This window comes from Sorex araneus, chromosome 6 (genome assembly GCF_027595985.1).
Source record: "Sorex araneus isolate mSorAra2 chromosome 6, mSorAra2.pri, whole genome shotgun sequence".
NCBI lineage: Eukaryota > Metazoa > Chordata > Mammalia > Eulipotyphla > Soricidae > Sorex > Sorex araneus.
The window spans coordinates 125,027,221-125,052,229 of record NC_073307.1 but is presented as its reverse complement, the minus strand read 5'-3'; the positions used below and the strand labels follow the sequence as shown (position 1 = coordinate 125,052,229).

General features: G+C 39.0%; 1 protein-coding gene and 1 long non-coding RNA gene across 2 annotated transcripts in view; one reads left to right on the top strand and one right to left on the bottom strand.

Moving 5' to 3' along the window:
• SLC17A6 (solute carrier family 17 member 6) overlaps nucleotides 1–23,150 on the bottom strand; it is a 48,369-nt gene extending 25,219 nt beyond the window's left edge. The window contains exons 1-3 of the mRNA XM_004607853.2: nucleotides 22,484–23,150; nucleotides 19,493–19,745; nucleotides 17,744–17,862 (exon numbers count right to left, since the gene is read on the bottom strand). Of these exons, the coding sequence (XP_004607910.1) occupies nucleotides 17,744–17,862; nucleotides 19,493–19,745; nucleotides 22,484–22,569 (458 nt within the window). The 5' untranslated portion in view covers nucleotides 22,570–23,150. The remainder of the gene's footprint in view (nucleotides 1–17,743; nucleotides 17,863–19,492; nucleotides 19,746–22,483) is intronic.
• A 73-nt stretch (nucleotides 23,151–23,223) lies between these two features.
• Nucleotides 23,224–25,009, top strand: part of LOC129405583 (uncharacterized) — a 77,405-nt gene continuing 75,619 nt past the window's right edge. Inside the window, exon 1 of the long non-coding RNA XR_008630673.1 lies at nucleotides 23,224–23,360. This is a non-coding gene — a long non-coding RNA (uncharacterized LOC129405583). The remainder of the gene's footprint in view (nucleotides 23,361–25,009) is intronic.

Genomic DNA, 25,009 nt, shown 5'->3' with positions numbered 1-25,009 from the left:
AAATTCCATGATGTTATCAAAAAGTCTTCTACAATATTTATACAAAACAAAAATAATCCTTTCACTTAGTCCCTTTGAAAGTGTTCTCTTTCAAAGAAGTTTGAAACAAACTTACAAGTAGGGAAGCTGTGTGGTCTTTGCATATTTTCTCAAGTTGAACACTGGCCCTTGAATTCAGTCAATATTAGTTTCCTCCAAGAAGCTCTAATTATTCCATTTGGCACTTTAAGTGTAACTAATAAAGATAGAGTTTCTAAAAAGGTAGCTTATCATTCTTTGTTACTGAAATTTGCAAAACGACTTTGTGAATGACTGAATGGATAAGCTCTTTTTCTAAAATTCATATGATCAGTTCAAATATTTCTATTTACTTGATGCACTCTAGTATTGTCCTGTCCTTGATGGTCACTTGCTACTCAGGCAAAAAATTCATTTAGCGAGTGTCTGGCTGTTCCATTCTGCCTACATCTATCCTGTGTGATGAGGAAATATTTAAGGGGTTGAACCAAAGTTAGCTTATTTCCTAATAGTACAATACAAAATAGAACTTTTCTTAAGAAAAATGATCACTTTCATTGGAATACCATATACCAGTGATATTGAAATATGTTTTTAACAAATGCAAGAACCCCAAACCTGTCTGCCATGTAAAAATTTAAAAATTTAAATTTTGCTGTAAAATTGGTCTACATTTTTATAAATTTTATAATTTGATTTTATAATTTGATTTTAAAATTTTGATATAATTTTTTAATAATTTTTCTGTTTCACATTACTTTTACTCCTTTAATTTTCATGTTTGTTTTTATTTTTTATTGTTTGAGATCCTTTGGTTTACAATACCATTAATAATTGTTTTTCTTGCACATAATTCCAACATCACACTTATCACTAGTGAACTGACCTCCCTCCCTCAAGGCCCTAAAGTTCCCAATTCCTCTTCCCTTCTGTCTTTCCCACACACACACCAACTTAATTTCGTGAAACAGTTTACTCCGTATGTTGCCTTTGGACCTTTGTTGCCACATGGCTGTGTATCTTTAAGCCCCACATATGAGAGAGATATCCTGTATCTATCCCTTTCTTTCTGAATGCTTGACTTCACTCTGATTATTAACTTAAAGTTGAAATAATTTTCGTTGGGTTAGGACTGTAATCCAAATGTTCTTTGGTGACAATCCCACAATATTACCAAGATTCCTTTTGGAGATGAACGAAAATATGACACATGCTCCCTGGACCTGGTGACAAATGGCACATCTGTTCCTAAAGATCAGGGAGGCAAATTTATTTCTCCATTTTTCAGATGTGTTGAAAGTATGGACAAACTGAACAAAAGATTTGGTCATATGGTGGATTATTTTGGGAACTAGCAAGCTGTATTGACTTCTATAGACTCATCCCACATTGTTTATTATACTCATAATAATATGTATACACAGCTTATACACTTGAGAATAAAGATATATACACAAGAGCATATACACTTGAGGATATGAGAAGGAGAACTACATGATGCTGTAGGAATTCAAAACACAATCTCGTAAATTACAATTTTATACCCAAAGACTTTCAAAATAATTCCTTAAAATTGTGGCCCACAACCACCTGCATCAGAATTCCCTGTGTGCTTTACAAATATATAAAAAAAAATTCATCCCAATGCCCTGCCACAGAGGCGGGGTGGAGTGGGGGGGTTGGGATTGGGGGGTAGGAGGGATACTGGGTTCATTGGTGGTGGAAAATGGGCACTGGTGGAGAAATGGATTCTCGAACATTGTATGAAGAAAACACAAGCACGAAAATCTGTAGATATGTAACTGTACCTCACGGTGATTCACTAATTAAAAAATAAATTAAGTAATAAAAAACATTCATCTCAGAATTCCCCAAACAGAAAGTGCTGGGAATTAAAGACTAAGATATATGTTTTTGGTTTGTTTAAGCTTTGATCTCTAGAATTAAGGAGAAGAAATTTTAAAAAAGTATCATGTAATAATCATAAATGATCTTATTTCTCTACATACAGTCATCTAATTCTCAGGTAATCTTATTTAATGTTCACTTAGTAGTTTGTCTTTTTACTTTATCTTGTTTGTTCATCAATTTTATATCCTGATATTGCATATGTAATGAAATCATCCAACACCTATATCTTTTTTTTCTGACATAATCCTCTCAAGACATCCTGATTTATTGGAAATGACAGATTTTCAATTTTCATAGCTAAATGGTATTTCATTGTAGAGATGTGCCATGTTTTTTATTCGACAATTAATGGAAGGATGCTTACCTTTCATTTTTTAAATTAGGTTAACTAAGTCTTATAAACAAAGAGTGCATTTGTTTATAGTTAGGTGTTACATCATCATCATAACACCCATAACAGGGAATATTGTCTGCCATAGAGACAGGGGAAGGATGGGAAAGGGGGGGGTTATACACGGGATATTGTTGATGGGGAATGTGCACTGGTGGAGGGATGGGTGTTTGATCATTGTGAGATTGTAACCCAAACATGAAAGTTTGTAACTATCTCATGGTGATTCAATAAAATAATAAAAAACAAACACCCATAACAAAAATGTTAACATCCTTCCATCATTGTCCATTCCAAGTAGGGTAATGTTTACTGTCCATCATTGTCCATTTCTTTTCTTTTTTTTTTTTTTGCTTTTTGGGTCACACCCAGCGATGCTCAGGGGTTACTCCTGGCTTTGCACTCAGGAATCACTCCTGGCGGTGCTTGGGGGACCATATGGGATGCCGGGGATGGAACCCGGGTCGGCCGCGTGCAAGGCAAACGCCCTACCCGCTGTGCTATCGCTCCGGCCCCCATTGTCCATTTCAAGTAGGGTATTATTTACTTTTATAGAAGACCACTTAGTAGTTCTACCAGGTTTGGTTTAGTGGCAATAAGTTTTTTAGGCTGTTATTTTTCTGAAAACCTTATCATGCCTATGAATGTGACAAACAAAAAGAAGATTTCTAATGGGAATCTATTTTGTTCAACAGTTTGGCCATATGTTACCATTTCTTTCTGAACTATATATTTTTTTCATTGGTAAATCTGGTAGTCTTATGGTGGTTCCTTTATATCTGTGTCTTTTTTAGAATTTTTTTCTTTGACATCTCCTTTTAATTTGGATGCGTTTTGGAGAACCAGCTTGAGTTAAATTTGTTTGAGAACTCCGTTAATTTTCTGGGTTTGAGTTTATATCTCCCTTTACAAACTGGGGAAATTCTTAGCTATTTCTTTCTCAACCCCAATTTTTCTCCTTTCTTCCTCTCCTTCTGTAAAATCTGGGGTATGAATGTTGTATCACTTGATGCTAATTCTTAAATCTCATATTTTATTTGTTTGTTTCTTTTCTCTAAATTTCTTTTTTTAAATTGCATTGGCTCCAAATCAGTACTCAAGGAGCTCAGGAGCCACTTCCAGAAATATTTGGTCATTAAAGTTGGAGGTTTCTGTGTTCAGGCTCTGCAATACTCTGCCCAAGCCTGACAATATTGGGGATTATCATGGCAACATCAGTGGTACCCTGGGAGTTATGTGGTACTAGAATTTGAACACAGGTCACAATGCATAAAAATGATCATTGTAGCCCTTGACCACAAAACAATCCTCAGAACATTATATTCTTTCTTTTTTGATGGTTTCTTTTACCTGATCCTTGAGCTCACAGATTTGATCATCAGTTTCGTCCATTCACTGTTTGAACACCACTATTTTAGCTTTTGCTTAACTTCTGAACTCTTTAGTTCAATTATGTACATTTCTCATACTTTGGTTATACTCTATCTCATACTTTCATTTCAAAAAGAAAATTTAGGTTGTTACCATCAATTATTTCATTTCAATGAAGGAATCCTGTGTATACTTTAATTCATTCTCTATATTGTATACTTTTCTTTCAAATAAAATCTTTAAGTTTTCTTCCATCAATTCTTGAATTATAGTGAGCATCAAAGCATTATAGCTCAGTAGTCTTTCTTTAGGTTTCTGATTCATTGTCTACATAATGTTTCAGACCATGGATTTTAGGGCCAAATGTCTTATTTCAAAGTTTGTCTGTAATTTATCACCTAAGTGACTTTGAGTCATTTATCATATCACATGTACAAATAAGGTATGATAAGAGAACCTAAGTTCTTTTATGTGAAGTATGCAGAAACTAATCTAGTATATTCTAGGCATTTTACTGTATTAAAATTTATAATTATATTCATATACTAGGATTATCAAATTCTCACACTATAGTTGTGAGTCTTATACATCCATTATGTATACTAAATTATTGGATAACATAGGGTTGTCCTTGCTCCTCCTGCAGGGAGCTTACGGTTTATTGAGCCACTCCCACAACAGCGCCCCTGAGGCACACCCAATTCAATCAAGCACTAATAATCCTATATTGCTTTTCTCTCTCCTACATGTCATTTGTATAGATTATTCAGCAATGTCCTTTTTGTATAGACAGAGGAAGATAGTTGATACTATGCTTTTGTAACATGGAAGTTAATTGACTCCAAATTAATATTATTACAAAGCATCCGTATTTACTTGACTTAAGCCTCAGTTGCCCTTAGTTCCTAGTACCCCCAAAGCAGGGTCCTGACAAGGGCTGGATGGACCCAGGGAAAGCTGTGAGTTATCTTTGGACCAGGTCAAGCTCTATAAGAGCACGGTCCTGGACAAACTCTGTCATGACCCAAGAAAAAGTAACTGAATAAGGACCCTGCTGGGGTTAGGGAAGACTAACCTGGCCTGAGGACTGTGGTCTGGAATATATAGCGAGATGTCCCCAGGAAGAGCCAGTCTTTAAGATTAATATATCTCTTACTGTGTTTGTTTTCTTGTTTTATTTTTTTTTTGTTTGTTTGTCTTTTGGGTTACAGCCAGCGATGCCCAGGGGTTATTCCTGTCTCTGCCCTCAGGAATTACTCCTGGCAGTGCTCAGGGGACTACATGGGATGCCGGGGCTTGAACCCAGGTCTGCCACATGCAAGGCAAATGCCCTACCCACTTTACTATCGCTCTGACCCTCGATGAATAATGGGAGAACAGTGCTACAGTGCTACTGTGTTTATACAATATAACTAGAAATATTTTAAGAAGTAAATTTACTATAATTGCTTAAATGGATTGCTAGCTGAGGAAAGGAGAAAGCAATATACCAAAGATGGAATCCCACCCTTGAGTTTATCTCCTAGTAATCCAGAGTAATCTCCTCAAATGAGATTTTGTCCTTGAATTAATCTCCTGAAGGAGTGGCTTTACATCTGTTTGTTATGATAATGTTCAACCACCCTTCATGATTTCTATATAACTATGCTGTAAGGGGTAAAAGGGGACTGGAAAGGAACTAGACGTTGAAGACGGGAGGATGAGAATGAAGACTTCAGAAACTTTGGGACTTTGAGGACTAGAACGAGGACTTAAATGGTGACGATGACTGGAAGTAGAGGATTATGAAACTGACGAGAGGAGGAAGATTTAATGAGGAAGAGGACTTTGAGGTCTAGGAGGAGACTAGGATAATGGAACTATGATGACTGGGAGTATGACTAAAACGATGACTACGATTTCACCATAAGGGTAGAGATCACACTACTCCAAGGAAGGGAAAGAAATAAACCGGCTAGAGACCGGACTTATGCCCAGTTCTTGTTTCTCCGTTCCCAGGTCCACATCTATCCATCACTCATCCTCTGGATTTGGGAGGTGGCTCTCGGCCACTGAATGGTCAAGTCCTCTGTGAGTGCCCACCACTCCTTTTCAGGAAATTCACACCAAATGAGTAGCATCCTTTTAAAAAAGGCTTAATTTGGTGATTGGCAGACAAAAATGAATCCATAAATGTGATTCAATCAAATAGAAGTAACAAGAAAGTTATTGTTAGTGCACACCAATAACTATTCCAGGGTCTTATCTGTAACTAGTAATGATATCAGAAAGCTACTGTTACTGTCCTAGTATCACAAATGATCTGAATTAAGCACATGAATTTAAGAAACTTGCTACTGCTCCATAGTTATTAAGTGGGAAACTTTGGTTTACATCTGCTCATTGATTGTAGATTATAAATACTAAGCTACTTGCAATCTATTATTCTGTTATATTTTAATAGCAGCAGAACTAGTTCTAGTATTAATAAGACCACTGGAAAGTAAAGCAAAACATTTTTTTGAAAGATAAAACATTCCTGTAAGGTGAAAGGTAACAGTGGTGGGGATTGGGAGTAAGATCAGGGGTCCACCTCATTCCTTCTATGTTTCAAAGTAGTTAGGGAGATTCATTCAGGGATGGTTTTGTCTATTGTGTGCAGATATTGTCTAGGTTTCAGAAAATAAATGGAGGGAATAACAAAATTGAGAACAGTGAAAGAAACTCCAGAATAAAGAACTAAGTTACTCCTTGATTCACAGGCTTTCTTTTGCATGCTAATCACATTCAGGGGGTCATTACAATACAGAATGCCCAGGGTCAGGCTTCTGATTCAGGTTTGGGTGGTTGAGGGATGTGTATTTCAAGTCCAGGTTGATGTTGCTTTTCATGATTTAATAGTAATGTTTCAGTAATAACTTTATCCTGCTATCCACTGCCTCAAAACATTGCATAAGGGACAGTACTAGGGTGGCAGATCTAGAATGTAATGAGGATCAAATTTAGAATCTCACACAGGTAATGCCTGTGTTTCACTACAGAAGTCGTATTCCTTGACCCAGCAGAACAATAATGAACAAATCTAGACATGGCTGTAGTGAGTGGCTTGCCATTTATTGTATAGAAAAAAAGCAAGGGTGGGATGAATATATCTGCTAAAGGGAATGGTGTCCATTACACAGATTACTGACAAAGTAATGTGTAATCAAATGACAAAGTGATGTGCTCTGGCCTGGTTTTAACTGTCTTCACTGCCCAAATTGGAATTTATTTTTCAGGTTATTTTTCCTGGACCTTCTAAGTGGTACGCAGGGAGTGACAGAGCTACTCCTGACAGTACTAGTCTGGTTGGCCACCAGCTGACTGTCTGGAGTACCAGCCTGTAGGCCTGGGGTTATGGCAGAGCATGTTAGCCTGGGGGGGTCAAATCTGTGCATAGAAGGTCTGTGCCTCTGAACCCTGGGTAGCCTTCCTGGATAATCACTGCCCAAACTGAATATATGCATATTTTTTTCCTGAGCTACATAAACAGCTTGACACATTATTAGTTAAGAATGTAAGCATTATAGTTATCCCTAAAAATTCAAATCCTGACTCTAATTTCTAGTAGGTACAAATTTGGGGAAACTGGGGCTGAAACGATAGCACAGCGGGTAGGGCATTTGCCTTGCACGCGGCAACCTGGGTTAGATTTCCAGCATCCCATATGGTCCCCTGAGCACTGCCAGGAGTAATTGCTGAGTGCAGAGCCAGGAGTAACCCCTGTGCATTGCCAGATGTGACCCAAAAAGCAACCAAAAAAAATTGGGGGAAGACTGCTATAACATAAGTTCCCTAAAGTTAGATTCTGCATCTGAAACATGGAGAAAAAGCATTTTTATACTTCAAAGGGTTGTTATAAATATTAAATGAGTTGATTATAAAAAAGTTTATGCTATCTATATTATAAAAAGGTTTGTACTGTATAAACAGTATCTGGTTTATACTATTTTAGATACTAGATAAACCTGTAAAATAATATTTGATAAATTACATTAGATTATCCCTAACCTTTGGTAGTTTTGATAGAACAATTATTCTTTGTTCTTTCAGAATTTTTTAATCTGATTAATTCTATTTATGTAAGCATGATTTCAGACTTGTTCCATATCATTCTGAATTTCTAACAGCTTAAAGTTCACGAAGACAGAATGAGAATTCTATCTCTTCTTCTGAATAAATACAGAAGGGATCTAATTGCATTAATTTTGTGCCTTAAGATTGCATCTGAAATATCTGACAGGAAAAACTTATGATTATTCCTATCATGGTATCCCTTCACCTGGACCCCAATATTTACCACACACACAAACATACTCTCTCTCTCTTTCTCTCCCTCTTCTTCTTTCTCTTTCTCATATACACACTCTAAAATAAACCTTTTTTTCAGCTAATCTTAATTTTCAAATGTTCTTAAAGTAGTAGTCAGAGCATGTAACCCAAGAAATTATGTACCCCCTAACCCCATGCATTATATCTGCTACCTAAAGATAGTCATTCAGGTTGTCATTTCACTTTTTGAATCTGAGTATACTAACAAAATGTTTTGTATGTTGCATTCTTAAATGAAAGAAGTGCCTAGTTACTTTGCCATAAAGATTTAAAACACAAGGCAATACTTATTCCTTTCCTGAGTTATATAAGTGATAACAGAACTTCTATTGTCCCTTTCACTTTGATTCCTTAGCTGTTCTTGAGCCTTTACTAGGGAACTGAAAATAATCCTAGGAAGCTGAGTTAGTCTCCAAAATTAATGGCAAAATGGCAGCTATGGATCAGAATTAAGAGTATTCCTGTTTATCTTCACCTGCCACCGCTGCTGAGCTCAAGTGCATGGCCCAATGCACTGGTTTCGTAATTAACTCTTCCAACAACACTATAGAATTTCCTTAAAACAACTGCCTTTGACTAATCTCTCCTTACTTCACAGCATCCTAAAACCATGGTCTCTAAAGCATGATTTTAGAAATTATATTAGGTGATTCTGCTTTTGAGGTGAGATTTATCCTCTTAAAGATGCTAACCATAAATCAAGGTTTAATGTAGCCATGCATATTTTATTATGTATGTCCAAAGTCTTTATTTTGCTGTGAACTGATGGAACAAAATCAAGAAATTAACAATCCACAAACATTGACTGTGTTTTTGATATCTCAACAGACCCAAGGAAATAAGTTAAATACTATGAAATATTTACCATTATTTAGTGGATTTATTATATCTATACATATTTATATAGTTGATCTCAAAACTTTGACCATAATTGCACTTTTTTTGGGGGTCACACCTAGAGATGCACAGGGGTTACTCCTGGCTCTGCGTTCAGGAATTACTCCTTGTCAGTGCTCAGGGGACCTTATGGGATGCTGGGAATTGAACCCAGGTTGGCTGTATGCAAGGCAAACGCCCTACCCACTGTGGTATCGCTCCAGCCCCCATAATTGCACTTTTACATCACTATTGTCTAAAACAATATTCACCCTAACAGAGATTTTCATTATATAATTTGAAGACAAAGCTAAGTATAAAAAATTGTACAAAATAAGATGATTTTTGAATTTTCTCATGGTCAGTGCATCCTCTGCTACTCTCATCACAACCTATAATGCATACTCTCACATACTCTCTCTCTCTCTCTCTCTCTCTCTTACACACTCTCACTTTTCTTACATTTTTTTTTCTAAATAAAAATATTTTATTAAATACTTTTTTTCATGCAGTAATGTTCTTTCCTATGGAGCAATTCCAGCACTAAGTAATTCAGTGATTTTTTTTAAAGAGGTCACAAAACTGATATTTTTTTTTCTTTTTAGGTCACACCCAGCAATGCTCAGGTGTTACTCCTGGCTTTGCACTCAGGAATTACTCCTGGCGGTGCTTGGGGAACCAAATGGGATGCCGGGGATCGAACCCGGGTTGGCCGCATGCAAGGCAAATGCCCTACCCACTGTGCTATCGCTCCGGCCCCAAGATTGAATTTTTCTTTTTAGAAATTAAAGCTATTAAATATGAGAAATGTAGTTAACACAGAAGCACAAGCACATTTTTTGAAATCTGACATTCTGGGGCACATATACCTACTCTTTCTCTTCCCAGAAACCTCTCTTTGAGAAAATAACTGCTATTCTGATCTCAACTCACTTTATCAGTTAAGTACGTATGAAAATATTTGCCTCCTAGAGTCATTATAAGGAGAAGTTATGATGCAAATACAAAACTCAGTAATTGTGTGTGTGTATAATTCTCTTTACTTCAAATTACATCTGCTTCCTGAAATGTAGATCTGAGATTTTCATAAGGACAATTTGTAACTAATGTCCTCTTTCTTTTTTGCTCACCCCTAGTGTATGCAAGCTATTCAGGGAAATAGAGAGATGCTTGAATAGTCTACTTCATATTAATGGAAACACTCTTGATATCTACTCTCCATTCTCTACTTTCCCTGTCTGGACTATTTTTTTCTGTGTTTCCACTCAGCTGACCTGCCTTTCTATTTTTTTCAACTTTAATCTAAAAGCTAGATTACTGGGTTTTTTTCCTTTTAACCAAAGAGGACAAAACTGTTCAACTCCATCATGTAAATTAATCCATCTTGTAAGTGTGTAGACCTGAAGAAAACATTAGTATGATATTTCTCAGGTTTATTTTATAATTCTTCTGTTTTAAAATTTTAAGTATTTTTTCAGGTGAATTATTAGTATTTCTTCATAAGCTAAATGTCAAAATTTTTTAACATATAAAACAATAACTTATCTGAGAATGCTTTAATGAACTGGTAATTATAAAATAGAAATATAAGATTATTCAACATCGTTAACTAATTCACATAAATTAAATTAGATTTTCACATAAATTTGATTTTCACTTTATGTTCTAGTTTATTTTATGTGTCATTTCAATTCAGAAACAAATTTTAGTATTGATTGCTATTTTTCCAAAGAAAATAAATAGTCTGTAAGAAATAAACTGATACACATATTATGTGAAAACCTAAATAGATTCTCCCCAATATATACTTATTGCTCCTGAATTGTGAATCTAGTTTTTTTATAATAATAGAAAATTTTTGTATTAGCATATGTACTCTCATGCAGTCTACCTATTTGCATATTTACTTTTATCAGAGCTATATCTAAAGCTATACGGTCCATGAGAATTTTAACAAATGACACATATTCTTCCACCAATGAGCTATACTAAAATATAGCTTTGCTAATCAAATAATATAGTTATTAATTTGAACTACCTAAAGTTCCAAATAGTAAGTTAAATGTTAATAATGTTACCATAAAAATTTTCACCTGTAATTAATTTTAATCAAAGACAGACCATCAGAAATTGGACAGAACATTTTTTAAAAGTAAAAACATGTACAAAAACAAATATGAAAGATCAAAAAAATTCTTGTTATATAAATGGATTAGAAACTGAAAAGTTCTCCCATTTTCTCAAACATAGTTATAATTACTGTGAAATTGACTAAGGGACATTTGCTAATTATGATTGCTTTTCAAAATGATAAAACACTTGAGAGCTACTTAAAATCATTGTTTCCTTCATGGTTTCCTTTGCAGCAAATGGCATATTAAAATAATGTCAATTTCCCATTTTCAAGATAAAATTGAAACACAATTATTTTCTTCTTTAGTTGTCACATACACATGCTTATTTCTTTATCTTAAAGAGAGAAATTATGATCTCTTACATATAACAGTTTGATGTATGTGTGGTGGTGGGGAGGTGGTAGGAGGTCATTTTATTACTAAACACATTGAAAATATTGAGAGGCTTTGCAGGGTCTCTGATGTAGAAATATAACACATTTATATATGAGAAAAGTAATGTACTGATATACTTGCTTAAAATCTATATCACATCACACTCTGATGATTAACAATTAATGTTGGCCACAGTGTATAAGAGTAGAATTCCGACTTAGATTTTTTTTTATATGCCCCATGGTCACAAATACCCACATACAACAAGTACACCCCAAAAGGATTTTCCTGCATAAAGTGACAGGAATTCTGGTAACCTGTCACTTGTGCAGATGATGTCCATTTTCCCTCAATCAGTCAATCAATTTCCATTTGGGCAGTGGCTTGTCACTTAACACAGAACTAGTGTTCCTCACCCCAGGTATGGCACTAATCCTTTCCTAGAGGGACTATAGGAATAGACTGATGCAGGCTGTTTAATCTATTTAATCTAATGAAATCAGGGCTCAGGCGCCTCCCTTTGTTACATCTGAGACCCCCTCTCCCATATTAAAAAAGGAATATACAAGCACAAGCAAGCCCGCAGGGTCCCTTGGTACATCATTAAGTTGTAAAAATGACTTCATCACTCATGACAGAGAAATTAGACAGCCCCAACAGTGGCATATGGCAGCGGGAGAATCATTCCACCAGCTGCCCACCTAACTCTTTCTTCAAAATCCTATGCCTTCACTCCAGAGGCTGCCTCCACCCCGAGGTATAGGAGGTGTCAACCGCAGGGGATGCAGAGCTCATAAGCCAGAGAGGAGCAGAGAGAGGAAGAGCAGGGCAGATGCTCACGTCAGCAAATCACGTGTAAGCCTTTAGGCATCCTCCCCTCCCCCTCTCAGTCCTTCTATTCATTTAATAGAAAGCTTAGTTTCTTTTGTCAGGAAAAGGAGGGCCTCTTTTGCATTGCCCCAGATACCTAACCTATAAAGACAAAGGGAAGGTGGCTAGATGTTTGCAAGGCAGCTAGATAATTGAAAAGTCCCAGCAGAATAGATGACCATAAATTATGTCTACAACAGCAGGAAGGTGGTCCCTTGCAGTAGGTTTTATGTTTATGGTCTGCATTATTTTCTCTCACAAAACGAGTTTGCAAGTCTTTTTTACTGAAAGGGTTAGGGCACCTCAGCTTGCAAGGGACCTTGTTAACAAGTCCAAAAGCAGGGAGGAAATAAAGGTGATAAATAGAACATAATCTGTATATGTTCGGTGGTGAGATTTAAGGATTTATTTCCAATGTTGGTTTAGATAAACAAAATACATCTTCATTGTTTTATTTTTATGAAGTAACAATGAACACAACATTAACATGTAAAGATGTGTTTTAAATCATTTTTTAGTTCCTTTCCTTTAGAGTCAGTCTCACAAGAGCGTTTTTCATACTCAGTCACGTTATACATCTCGATGTATACCAAATTATATTTTCATAAGTATAAATGCACATTTTACTCCACCTATTTGTATTTATTTGTGTTTAAGTACAGTGTTCCTCACATGTATATATCAGTAGCATATACATAGATCTATGTCAACCAGATTCCCAAGGAGAACCCCTTCTTTGCTATGGACCGAAGATCTAAAATAACTCCAGTCAAGTATAAGGGCCTTCAGTCTTCTGAGACCCCAAATTTCCAAAGGGACCAAGTAGGAATGAAAGTTTTGAATACCATATAATCTCCTACAAAATTCTGCATTATTTTCTTGTCTTTGCTTAGATTTTGCCCTTTGCAGAGGAAGGGACAAAATCCTTGATAATGTGCCACAAAGTTTGGGAGCTAGGTCACATAGAAATGCAGTACGTTTCTCCTGCCACAAAAATCTAAGGATCCCTTGCATCTGTTAAAGGTTTTTTTTGCTAATTCTGGGTTTCTACTGGATTTGAGTCATGATAGATTGTGGTCACTCATTCAGAACGCAGATGGCTTGGGCTGCTGCAAAAAGTAAACCTTGCCATGAAGCCCATAATATTAGACAAAGATGTTCAATTTTAATGTAGAAACAGCCTGTGGTCATGTATTTCTGGATACCTGAGTTTTAGTCACTATCTCTTTGTGATCTGGGGCCAAGTATCTTCTCTCTGATCCTTTATTTGCTCTCCTGGTCTATAGAATAGGAGAACTGTATTACATGGAGGACCTGTCCAGGTAATACAGGTTCTTGCCATTAGGGAATACACTATATGATATATTTATATTCAACTAAAATAGTTTTTTTTTCATTAGCATAAGTCAAGTGAAAACCCCAAGAAATTCCTGAAAAGACATGTTGCACTAAGATTCAATCCTCTTTTAAAATTAAGGATGTAAGTAGAGGAAAATTAACTGTGACTTTCAACAGAGATGTCTAACTTCAAATTTAAGTGGATTTCACTAAATATTATATATAACAAGTATATATAACATATACCATATATAATAGATGTAAATTATATATAATAAATAAAATATAATAAATATACGTATAATACCCATTTAGAATTCAAACGTTCCACTAAAACTCTCTGTACTCTTTACTAAAAAAAGTTTAAGAAAACCTATGAAAGACTTATAGAATCTGTAGCATTTTCAGTGAAGAATAATTTTCATTGTAATGTTTACGGAAAAATCATTCTGAAGTTAAAAATCTAAACTAACATGATAAAAGATATTTTATTACAATGAAAGCAATAATTTTGCACTTCTGACAATAATGGTAATTTTATTTTATTCATTCAAGTTTCTAAAGAATTTCTTGGATTTTGGGCCACACCCACCATGCTCAGGATTTACTTCTGGCTTTCTACTCAGGCATTACTGGGGACCCTATTAAGTGCTATGCATCAGTTCCATGCAAAGCAACCACCTAGCCCCTATACTATTTCTATGTCCCTAAAAATGAGTTTAAATACAAGTAATGTTTACTGGTTAATGTTTCCCTTTTATTCCTTATTTGTTGATAAAAATTATAAGACTTAAGATTATTAACACTGCCTAAAGCAGTGTTGGATAATCAGGAACATAAATGCAGAGTAGGGAACTTCTTTAACTAGGATTCAAATAATATTGCCATAGGGACAAAGGCAACTTTTCTCTTTGAGATGGTATATATTTAAAACAATGTGGAGTAAACTTCCTTGGATAAATCTGAACTCCTTTATGTACTTTACAGAAATTCTGTTATTTCTCCCATAAAACACTTTGGTAGGTTCTCTGCTATTCAAAAAGCAAAGTAAAAATAGTCCTTTACAGTATTCCATTTGTAAATATCTGTATCAGTACAAGCCCCATGCTCTCTATTGTTTAAAAATAAGACCATAACCATCAACACCTTTTTATCACCATACTGAAAATATTCTCATCTAAAAATGTTGCAGCTTTTCAAGTTGTCTTCCTTTGATTCCCAATCCTAAGGTCCCCTATGGAGGTAACTAAAGTTCTCTGTACACTAGCCCTTTAAGAAAAGACAAAGGAAAATATGACGTAAATTCCTTTGGGACCTAGTTTCCTCTCTCTAAGACTTCCCCAACCCTCAAAGGAGCAGGAAAACAAAAATACATGTAATTTTACTCCTGTCCACCCCCCCAACAAAAAAAAAACCCAAGAAACTATATCAAGACCAAGGTTGGGTTTTTTTTTTGGTTGTTTTTTTTTTTGTTGCTAACTTCATAAAATTACTGCTTTGAACATTTCATTGAGAAAACTGTAACCAGGAGCCCTTGTCTCTTGAGAGGTCTCCACACACCTCAGTTCCTCTCCTCTAATATAGCCAGTAACAATGAGTGGAAAACACTCTTCAAAGTGAGCTTCTCTTATACCTAGAGGGAAAGGAACCTGCCCCCATTATCCCACCCAAGGGAAAACTTGCCCTACTATTAAATAATCTATGGGTAAAAGCTTGTTTGAATGGATATACAATAATTGTAGATGGCAAACTGGCCTCTTTCTTTTGTTTTTATTTCTTTTGAAGAGATAAAGAGATTATGATGTGTATTAGACATTTTTTGAAGGAACTCTCATATTGTGTATTACAAAAAAACTAAGAGAAAATTATACATAGCATGTATTGGTCTATTTAGACATTTATGTCATGTTAATAATAGATGTCTCTAGATGATTAAAATGTATTATTGCTGTACTCCTTAAATGCTTTTCTTATTTAGCATATAAGCCTTATCAGAAAACAGAATATAATATAATATTTTTCAGCCTCTGTTTTCATGGAAAGTTTTAACTGTATTGGTAATGTTTTGTCATCTTTTAATGAAAAAATCATTCTAAAATGTGATGAATCTATAATTTTCTATATGTTCATGACAAATTTCAATAATCTAACCTTAATTTTCTGGTTGGGAACACATCAGACATATGAAATAAAAATATTGTTTCTTTTTTCTGAATATCTATTTAAAAAGCAATATAAACTTAGAGCCAAATAAAAAATTTTAACTCCAAGAATTTTCTTCAAAGTAAATCTACCATAGAAATCAGAACAAAAGCTATCATCAGTTTTTACTTTATTAAGCATGACCCAGATGAAAGCAATGAGCTTGCATCTTTTTAAAACCAGAAAACGCTGTTTCCTGGGTTTCCAGTGTTACAAAAAAAAAAGAAAAAGCTGGGCACTTCTATTGTTTTTCTCTAGCTGGAAAATATTAGCGTTTTAACATTCAGCAGAAACTGATGATTTTGATTCTGAAAAAAAATAAAGGCACAGATATATTTTCATTTCACAACATAATATGTCGCCTGTATTATCTTTCCCCAGAAGTATAAATATTTCATAAGTGTATGTTTTTAGTGTTTGTCTGTGAAATTCCTTTTGCTTTTGAAAAAAAAAATTCACTAGACTCAATATACTGGATTATGGATATAAAAGCCATAGGTAACATGTTTGTGGTTCGTTTTATTTAAGGGAATCTTACTTCTTAAAATTTCTACTATCACTTTTCTTTGATTATCCCATTGATGAATTTCGATCAGTACAGTTTCAATTTTTCATTTTAAATTGATTCTTTTTAATGTACACATATACATATAATGTCCTTCCTGTTGGTGTTAGGGTTAAGTTGCCTGGTGCTAGAGTAAAGATGATATACTAAATACACTATCCCTATTTCACTGTCCCCTTGATATTTTGAAAGATGGTAAGAAATTTTTTTTATTGAATAATTGTTAAACTTGTAATTAATACCAAAAAGAAATTCCTTACCGGACCCTAGAAACAACTGAGAAGTCCAGGGCAGAAAAAGATACCTAAGGGTGGCAAAAAGCCACTTGAAGGGAACCAGATTACCCTGTGTCTGGGGAGGGACCAGGTTACCCAGAGAACCAAAGGAGGAGAGTGCCTAGCTCTTCTCGACGACAAAATTGGACTTTTGGGGAAGGTCAAGGCGGAAGCCTTAGGTTCAAGGACAGTGGGAGACGTTTGTCTTTTTAACTGGGGTCTAGAAGATCAAGAAGGGCAAATGTACTTGTTTATTCTCAGTGGAACAACGGAGATTGAAGTAGCATTTAGTTGGTTAACCAAAATCCACCCGAAGAAGCAAAGGAAGCTGCTGCTCACCCTCTAGAAGCCAGGCGGTACCCCGAGGCCCCGCACCCTAGGAGTCCCGAGGCTCCGGGAGGCAGGGTGCCTCGGTGGGTGGCGCTGGGAGCCTCGGATCGGCTGGCGCTAGGACCTGGGCTGCAGCCAGCACCGCAGCCGAGCCGAGGCCGCGGGGCGCAGCTGAGCGCTCCCCCACCCGCTCGGACTCCGCGGAGCTCATTAACAGGTGGAGTCGCACCCCGGGGCTGAAATCCCGCCTGCCTCCCTGGAAACAAAGCGGGGTCGGCCCCGAGCCCCCGCTGGGCGGGCCGTGGGGCCGGGCTTTCGCCGCGCCCGGCCGGGGAGGTCAGCCCCTCGGGGAGCCGCGGCGGTGACTCCCGGGCTGCTGGGGAGGAGGTGGAAAAGGGTGGCCCGTCGGGCCTGAGCGCCTACTGGGACGTCGTGCGCGTCCACAGTGCCACCGCGAGCTGGTCTCCCCCAGCGCGGACAGGGCACCCTGAGCGGGCACGCTCGTCGAGTAACCCAAATCCCTCTGCGCGCTTCTCCAGGAAACGGAGCACCCAGGGTCCGAGCCGGGATGCTCCGGGAGAGTCGGGGCGGGGACGGGGATGTAGGAGACACTCCCGTTACCCCCACCCCCCCGGAGCACCCGACACCCAAGGGTTTATTCTTCCAGGCCCCGCTGCTGCTCTTTCCTTCGGGGTGTGCCAACCCCCCCGAGCCCCAGGCCGCTGGCGCGGGTTACCTGTTGGCTGCCAGGCGGGAGGCGATGTAGCCGCCTGGAATCTGGGTGATGATGTAACCCCAAAAGAAGGAACCGTGAATCATCCCCACCGTTTCCGGGTCCCAGTTGAATTTGGCTTTCTGTGAGGACACAAAGGAAAGAGAACAAAACAGAGTGGAGAGAGAGAATCAATGTTGGGGCTAAAGGTACTTGGTTCCTCAAAGAGAACCTCAAATTTTCAAGCCCTGGTTACTCCTGCCTTTCGGGAATTGGGAGAAGAGGGGGGGAGGTGGCACTTCATTTTTGTTTCCAGACCAAAATGGAATCTCTACCTTTGTAAGGAGAAGAAATGCCTCTTTTATTCATCTATTTATTTTTAAAGCTCTCATTTGAAATGCAGCGTGATTCATAGAGAGACCACGCGCCCTGGGTTTTGCCTTTCGGCAAAGCCGAAAGAGATGGGATCGCCTGGACCACTGAGGAATTGATAGGGTCCCACTTTGCCGGACTAGGACTCTCGATGGAAAGATTCCATTTGCCGGCCCGGGAGAGAGTCTTCTGGTCGGGGTTCGTTTAGGGAAGCTACTGCCTTGCTGGAGTCGCTGAGGAACAAAATCTAACAGGGGGGGATTCTAGGGAGAGCAAGGAACGTTGACGCTTGGGTTGGACCGTGTGGAGGTCGAGGGACCTAGGGAGTGAGGATGGAGCCTGCAATATGGGGCTTTAAGGGACCTGAACATTCTTGGGAGACTCCTTGGGGGGGTTGGGGAAGGGGGGATCTAGGATGTCCTAGGAGAGCAAGCGACTATTCGGAAGTGATGATCCTAGAGGTGGATTTTGTTTGCAGAATGAGGTCTAACTCCGCCCCCAGACAACCTGGGGGCCACACTAGGCAGACCTTAAAGAAAACTGGGGCGAAATCCTGCATCCCACTGAGGAAAAGAGTGCTAATCTCCGCACACCCCGAGCGGGAACTTGAGGTTCTGTTTTTTTTTTTTCTCTCCCTTTAAGTAAAAACGCAGAAATTAGACCTATTTGTAGGTTCTGCAGGAATCCCAGGAACAGCCGTAACTTCAACACGCCCAGCGTCTGGCCACTCAAGTCCCTGAGCAGGAAGTCCCCACCCACGGGTGTCTGTGACCTTGATGTGACACTCTCAGCGATTCCTAAGAATCCTTGGCTTGGGGGATTCCTACACTGACCAGTGCTGCGACCCCTCTCCCAGCGGGGCGTGTGGATCACCGGCTTGTGAAGGTCTTGGGACAGAGACTGACCTTTTTTTTTGTGCACATTTGATCCTAGTGTTCCTGCAGGTTTGCTTCACATTTTGATCACTGACCTTTGGTGGTGGGAACTGGAGGAAGTCGGGGGGGGGGGGGGGCGGGGGGGAGTTTTAACCCTCTGACAACAACAATAATGATGTTGCTGGCTTGGGCGGGCTCTGAGGTTAAACCCGGGTCTTTTAGACATGTGAGGATCACCAAACTTCTCGTCTGAGTCATTCTGCAGAAAAACCGAGGGAGCGAGATGCTCTTGGCCCTCGCGCCGCCGTGAAAGCTGGGGCCCGAGTGCCAAAGCGCGGGTGCGCCAGGGTGAACAGGGAGGTGGCAGGGCTATTGCGGTGCACACTCTAGACGGGCAGTGCTCGAGGGGGGACTTATGCAGTCCCTGGAGCCCACACCATTCGTGGATGGGCGCACGGGGGTACGCGCACCGGCACACAGCTGCGGTGGCTTGGCGAGACCCACCCACGGGCCCGCGGTTGCCCACCTCCTTGATGACTTTGCCCCCTCGATGGATGGTGCTGTTGTTGACCATGTCCACGATGGCCACGCCCAGGTTGCAGCGGATGCCGAAGGAGATGCAGAAGCCTAAGCCGCTCATGATGGCGATGATATAGCGGCGCGGCAGGCCGAAGCACGTGCAGTCGCACAGGGGCGCCTTCTTCTCTGCCACCTCCAGGGGCTTGCCATCCTCCGTCAGCTCGATGGTCTCCCCGGTGTCTTGCTTCTTTTCTAGCACCCTGCACCGCAAAGCGGGGGACGCGGGTTGGAGGCAAGGATGCCGCGGGTTAGGTACCCCACTGCCCCACCCCCCTCCTCCACCGCTACGCTTTCCGGGTTCCTAGACCTGTCGGCGCTGGGGGAGGGGCGTTGATCTATTGCCCCCCCACCACCACCACACCCGAATCCCCTCGGGGGTTAGGATTCTAGGGCCTCGCCCGCCTCCAGGAACTCCCTGCCGGCAGCTTTTGCAAGGCTAAATACTCTGGAGCCTCTGGCATCGAACGCCCGTTCACCGGGATCCACCCCGCAGCGCCTTCATTCACATCTACTCACAGGCCACTCTATTGCGGTTTCGGTGGCGCGTTAGGGGAAGATTGGCCGGAGCTGTGACTCCCCAACAAGTATGCAGCCAGCCTCTCTTCCACCCCACTCCTCCTCCTATTAGCGCTTTGCCCCTGGGACCATGCATTGGACCCGGCTGCCCAGCCTTGCCAGGGTCACTCAGTCCTCTGCGGAGGGTCCCCGCCACAGCGCTGCACCCAAGCTCCCCCTTCCTTATCCGCTAAGCTGAGGCTTTCTGGGGTTCCAATGTGCCCCGAGATGCAGCTGCACAGTGGTCCCTGGGGACTAAGGTCGGTCGGGCCCGGAGTCCCTAGAAGGGCGTCTGTGAACACTAAGGGGTGCCAACGCGCTCTCCTTGAGCTTTCTCCAGCCCCCTGTGCCAGTTTTTACGCTCGCGTTACACCTCTTACTATTTTCCCTTGTTACTAGAGTTTGAAACAAAGGCCTCCGCAACATATGGCCGACACCTAAGCTTCCTACTGCCAGAACATGAATAATTAATTGTTCACAATCTTGCGTCATTACTATCTTGGTTACAAACACCAAAAAATGAGACTCGCAGTTTTCCAAACGCGTCCCCCAATCATCCTTGCTAACATATTCCACGCCAACTAGATGATCTCACATTGGTGTAGCATTATCTTGTAGTTTTTTTTTTTCTTTTTCTTTTTAATTGGCAGAGTATTTCACGAGATTTACCCGCCGGATTTGATTCCCTTTCCGTGCTTTGCGTCCTTAGGGGAAAGGGGAACCGGGTAAGGGCGGGGGGGTGGGGGTTTGGGGGGAATCGAGTGATGGAATGATTTTACTCAAAACTGATAATGTTATTCTAGTCCACAATCTACTCACGAGATTACCATAAAATAAGGAGAATATAAACTGAAACATCACCATAGACCCTTGAGAAAGATACTTTAGATATTCAAACAAAGAACCTCTCTGAATACAATTTGCAGATGTTTTCCAATCCGCCGTATAATTTAATTTTATGTGCGCCTTTTCAAATGATACATCCACACTCAACTGTTTGTATAAATACCGGTAGGAGCAAATAAAAAATTTAAATTAATGCCAGATTGAGAGATGAATGTCAAGCAATTTGAAACTACAAAGAAAAATAAGTCAGATTTACAGATTATACAAATTGTCACCTGGAGAATAATCATGGGGTCTTATTGAGTGCATTAATGTTTATTCCTTAGAGTCTAATTTCAATATTGGAAAAAATGGCAATTTCTTTATTCTGGGAGGGAAAATTCAACTAACGAGATTTTTTTGCATTGATTTATATGGAATATGCAAAGTTGAACTCTGCACCTGAATTCCCCACCTGATGACAGTTTGGTTGAGAAAGAACAGGTCTTTTTAGGGCAGCTGCGGAACTGCAGGGCCCTTGCGGTATCTACTGCCGCATAGGTGCAGGGCTGTGCCTACATTGAAGCCCTCTAGACCAAACAGATTTGAAAAAAATCGGGAGACACGTTGCCCATTTTCTTTATATTTCTTATACAGTTTCTAAGCTATCAGTGTCCCAAACAAAAATTAGAAATTGCTTAGAATCGTTTGTTCTTTTGTTTCTATCCTCCTTCTCTCCTAATTTTGCCCATATTATTAAGAATAGTTGCACACATGTATTATTCTTAAATGGACTTAAAGTTGTGAAATTTGCAACACAGTAATCACAGTGAATAGAGGAAGAATTGTTTTTGATCTTTTATAGGACCTTAAAAATATTTCTGCTGCTTATTTTTGTTTTTTTGTTTTTTCTTAAGGGCACTAAGGCATGTCCTATGCAAGAATTCAGAGAAGTAAAAAATATTAAAAATGTGCATGTAATGTCTTGGTCTTTGCATGCATATAGGTGTAGAGAGAGGAACCACTTCAGTTAGCAATGATTGATAATTTTTTCTTCTCCCTTCACTACAGAAATATACTGGGGGGTTTCTACTTGAATGGCTTGAAATCGAGATATAAATCCTTTTTTTTTTGCCTTTTTCTTTCTGAATTTCTTGGTTAATTGTTTGTTAGCCATATTATTTTTTCATTCATTTGTTTGCATCAAAGAAATTAAACATTGATGCTACTATAAGCACACAAAAAACGACTCTTTGAACAGAAGCAGGTCATTTTTGAACTGTAATGAAAATATATCCTGAATATGCAAGAAAAAGAATCTTTTATGTTCCAAAACAACACACACACACACACACACATACACACACACTAGGTTTATTTAATACAACATTCCTGAATTAATAAGCAGGTTTCCAGAGCATCCCTGCCTAGCAATGAACAACAAAAAAGACTTTCTGATCATTTTACAATTTCTCTAAGCAACCAAGGTTTACATGAATAACCCTGTAGAATCTTTTTCACGCCGAGCCCCAAGCAAACATGGGTTGCTTTTTCTTACCTGTAGATCTGGCCGAGGGATTTTCCAGCAAAATTCTTTAGCCCCTCTTTTCCTGGGGTCAAAATCCTTTGTTTTACGGACTCCATTCTTGCAAAGACTGGTGAGGTCTCTTGCCAGATTTAAGTAGTGGTTGCTATGAAAGAAGAGGATTGCGCATATTGTCTTAATCGTTGCAGGTACTTATGGGGTTTTTCTTCACTGTAGAATGGTATTGGTGTTCCTCCAGTAAGAGTGCAAGTGAGAGAGGGGAGGGAGACTGAGAAAGAGAATACAACAGAATAGCTGCATGCAGCCCACGGGTTTCCTAATAGGAGAGTTGGTAGACACAATCAGAAAGTCTCATTGGAAGGGGAGGATCCGGTGGCAAAGGGCGCACGCAGAGCCATGGTATTTGGGCGGGTGCAAATTAGTCCTTGTCCTGGAAGTCAGTGATCTGGAAAAAACAATGAAAATTCCCGGCTACGGTGGTCTTAATGTTGTCAAATCGTCTGCCTTTTAAGCGGAGGGGCGGACATAGCACAAGACGCTTCTGCAAGAGCAAAGTCAAAAGAACAGTACTTTTAAAAATGGTGCCTTTGCTGTAGGGAGCGGAGCACTTCCAAAACTCATGGGAGCATCTTAGGTCTCAGGTGAACAACGTTGCTATTAGTTTTTCCTCCTTGCCCATCACCTCCTCCCATCACGCCGGCGCGACTCTGCTCTGCAGTAGAGTCGAATTAAGATGGAGAAAGCTTGCTGCTCTTTGAGTACGTGAGTAAATAACACGCTCACGTTCTGATCTGGGCAGCGGCAGGAAAGATTTTTTTTTTTTTTTTCAGCACGCTGACAGCGCCCAACTGAGCGCGACTCATTAGAATGGTTCAGCACCACGGACAGAGTAAGTTTCAGGAAAAGAGGAGGCTTCTTTTTGTTGGTAAGGTTGCCAACTTTCTAGGGGAGCTGGGCAAATCGCCCGACCCAGCACCATTCTGGAGATCTCCAGGAATCGGTTCTATGTAAACTAAGGGGGGGAATTCATCATTGCCAGTGTTTTCGGAGAGAATGGTGCATTTGGTTTTGCAAGGGAGGATGACTTTATTAAAAATTGACAAGTTACTTATAGTTTCCTCAGTATGCTCATACCAACTCTGCCAGTGTTACAGGGAAGAAAGATTACAATATATTTTACGTGTGTCTATAGTATTCCAGTAAATATGGGACCCTTTGGATATAAAATACATGTACACACGTAATGGTTAATTGTCCTGTGTGTTTTGTTTTAACCTCTGATGGAAGGAAGGAAGGAAGGAAGGAAGGAAGGAAGGAAGGAAGGAAGGAAGGAAGGAAGGAAGGAAGGAAGGAAGGAAGGAAGGAAGGAAGGAAGGAAGGAGAGATAAAGGGAAAGAAGATAATGAAAAGAACAAACATAGCAGTAACCTCAATATATGTGGTTAGATAAAAGATTGGCAGCTTGAAGCTTAATTTAAGTCATGTATGCCTCTTCACTAAAGCAATTTGCAGCATTCTACTGAAACATCCCTATAACGGTGAGATTTGTGGCCATACCATGTATTTAATAATGAGTAATCATTGACATTATCTTCAAATTTTAGTTTACATCACTCATATTCCTTTATAATGTGATTCTTCTTTGCACCATAGTCTCCTAAACCATAAAAATTCATATTCATATAAGACTTGTATTTTCACATTTAAAGATAGAGCATGAATGAATCTATTCATTAAGTAAAGCAAAACTTGTGGTAGCTTAATGTTAATTATTAATCATTTTCATGAGTCATAGACCTCTCAGGTGTAATTCAGACAGATGCTCTTGCACCACATTCTCAAGGTCAAGTTCCTTAGATTTTACTTAAGCCAATAGGGGGAGTATCATTTTCTTGGGGACTCTGAGATCAAATTGAAATAAAAGAAATATGAATCATATAAGAATGCTTTCTTAACAGACCAAATGATAAATATATGTGCAAATAATGATTAAATGAACAATTATACAAATAGTTAATATCTGATTTTATTGAATTTAACAATTATATGTTATTATGAATTGTAATAAAGAAAAGAATACTGGATGCATCTCCTACTAATTTTGATGACTATGGACTAAAATCTTTGTCTTGTATGAAATATGAAGTATTTTAAAGCTACATAATGCCTTAAAATGATATCTTATACTCAAAGGTGAACAAGCCTAAAAAGAAAGAGAGCTCATTAAGGAACATTTTTTCTAAACAAAAGATTCAAGCCTGTCTATAGTTAAGTCATCTGAGTATCTCTAAAATATCCATATTTCAAATTTTAGTCATAAAAGATTAAATTTACCTTAGGTACATCGATGACTTCAACATTCTGCAAGATGCAAGTGTAGAAATTAAATAAATATTTGTGAAGCTGCTGTGATAACACAAAGATGATTCTCTTGATTGCTTCTGTAAAAATACAATCAGTAAACCTAATTGTGTACCTACATATACATATATAGTTTATATACTATGCCAAATGGTAAAAATCCAACAAAAAAGCTTT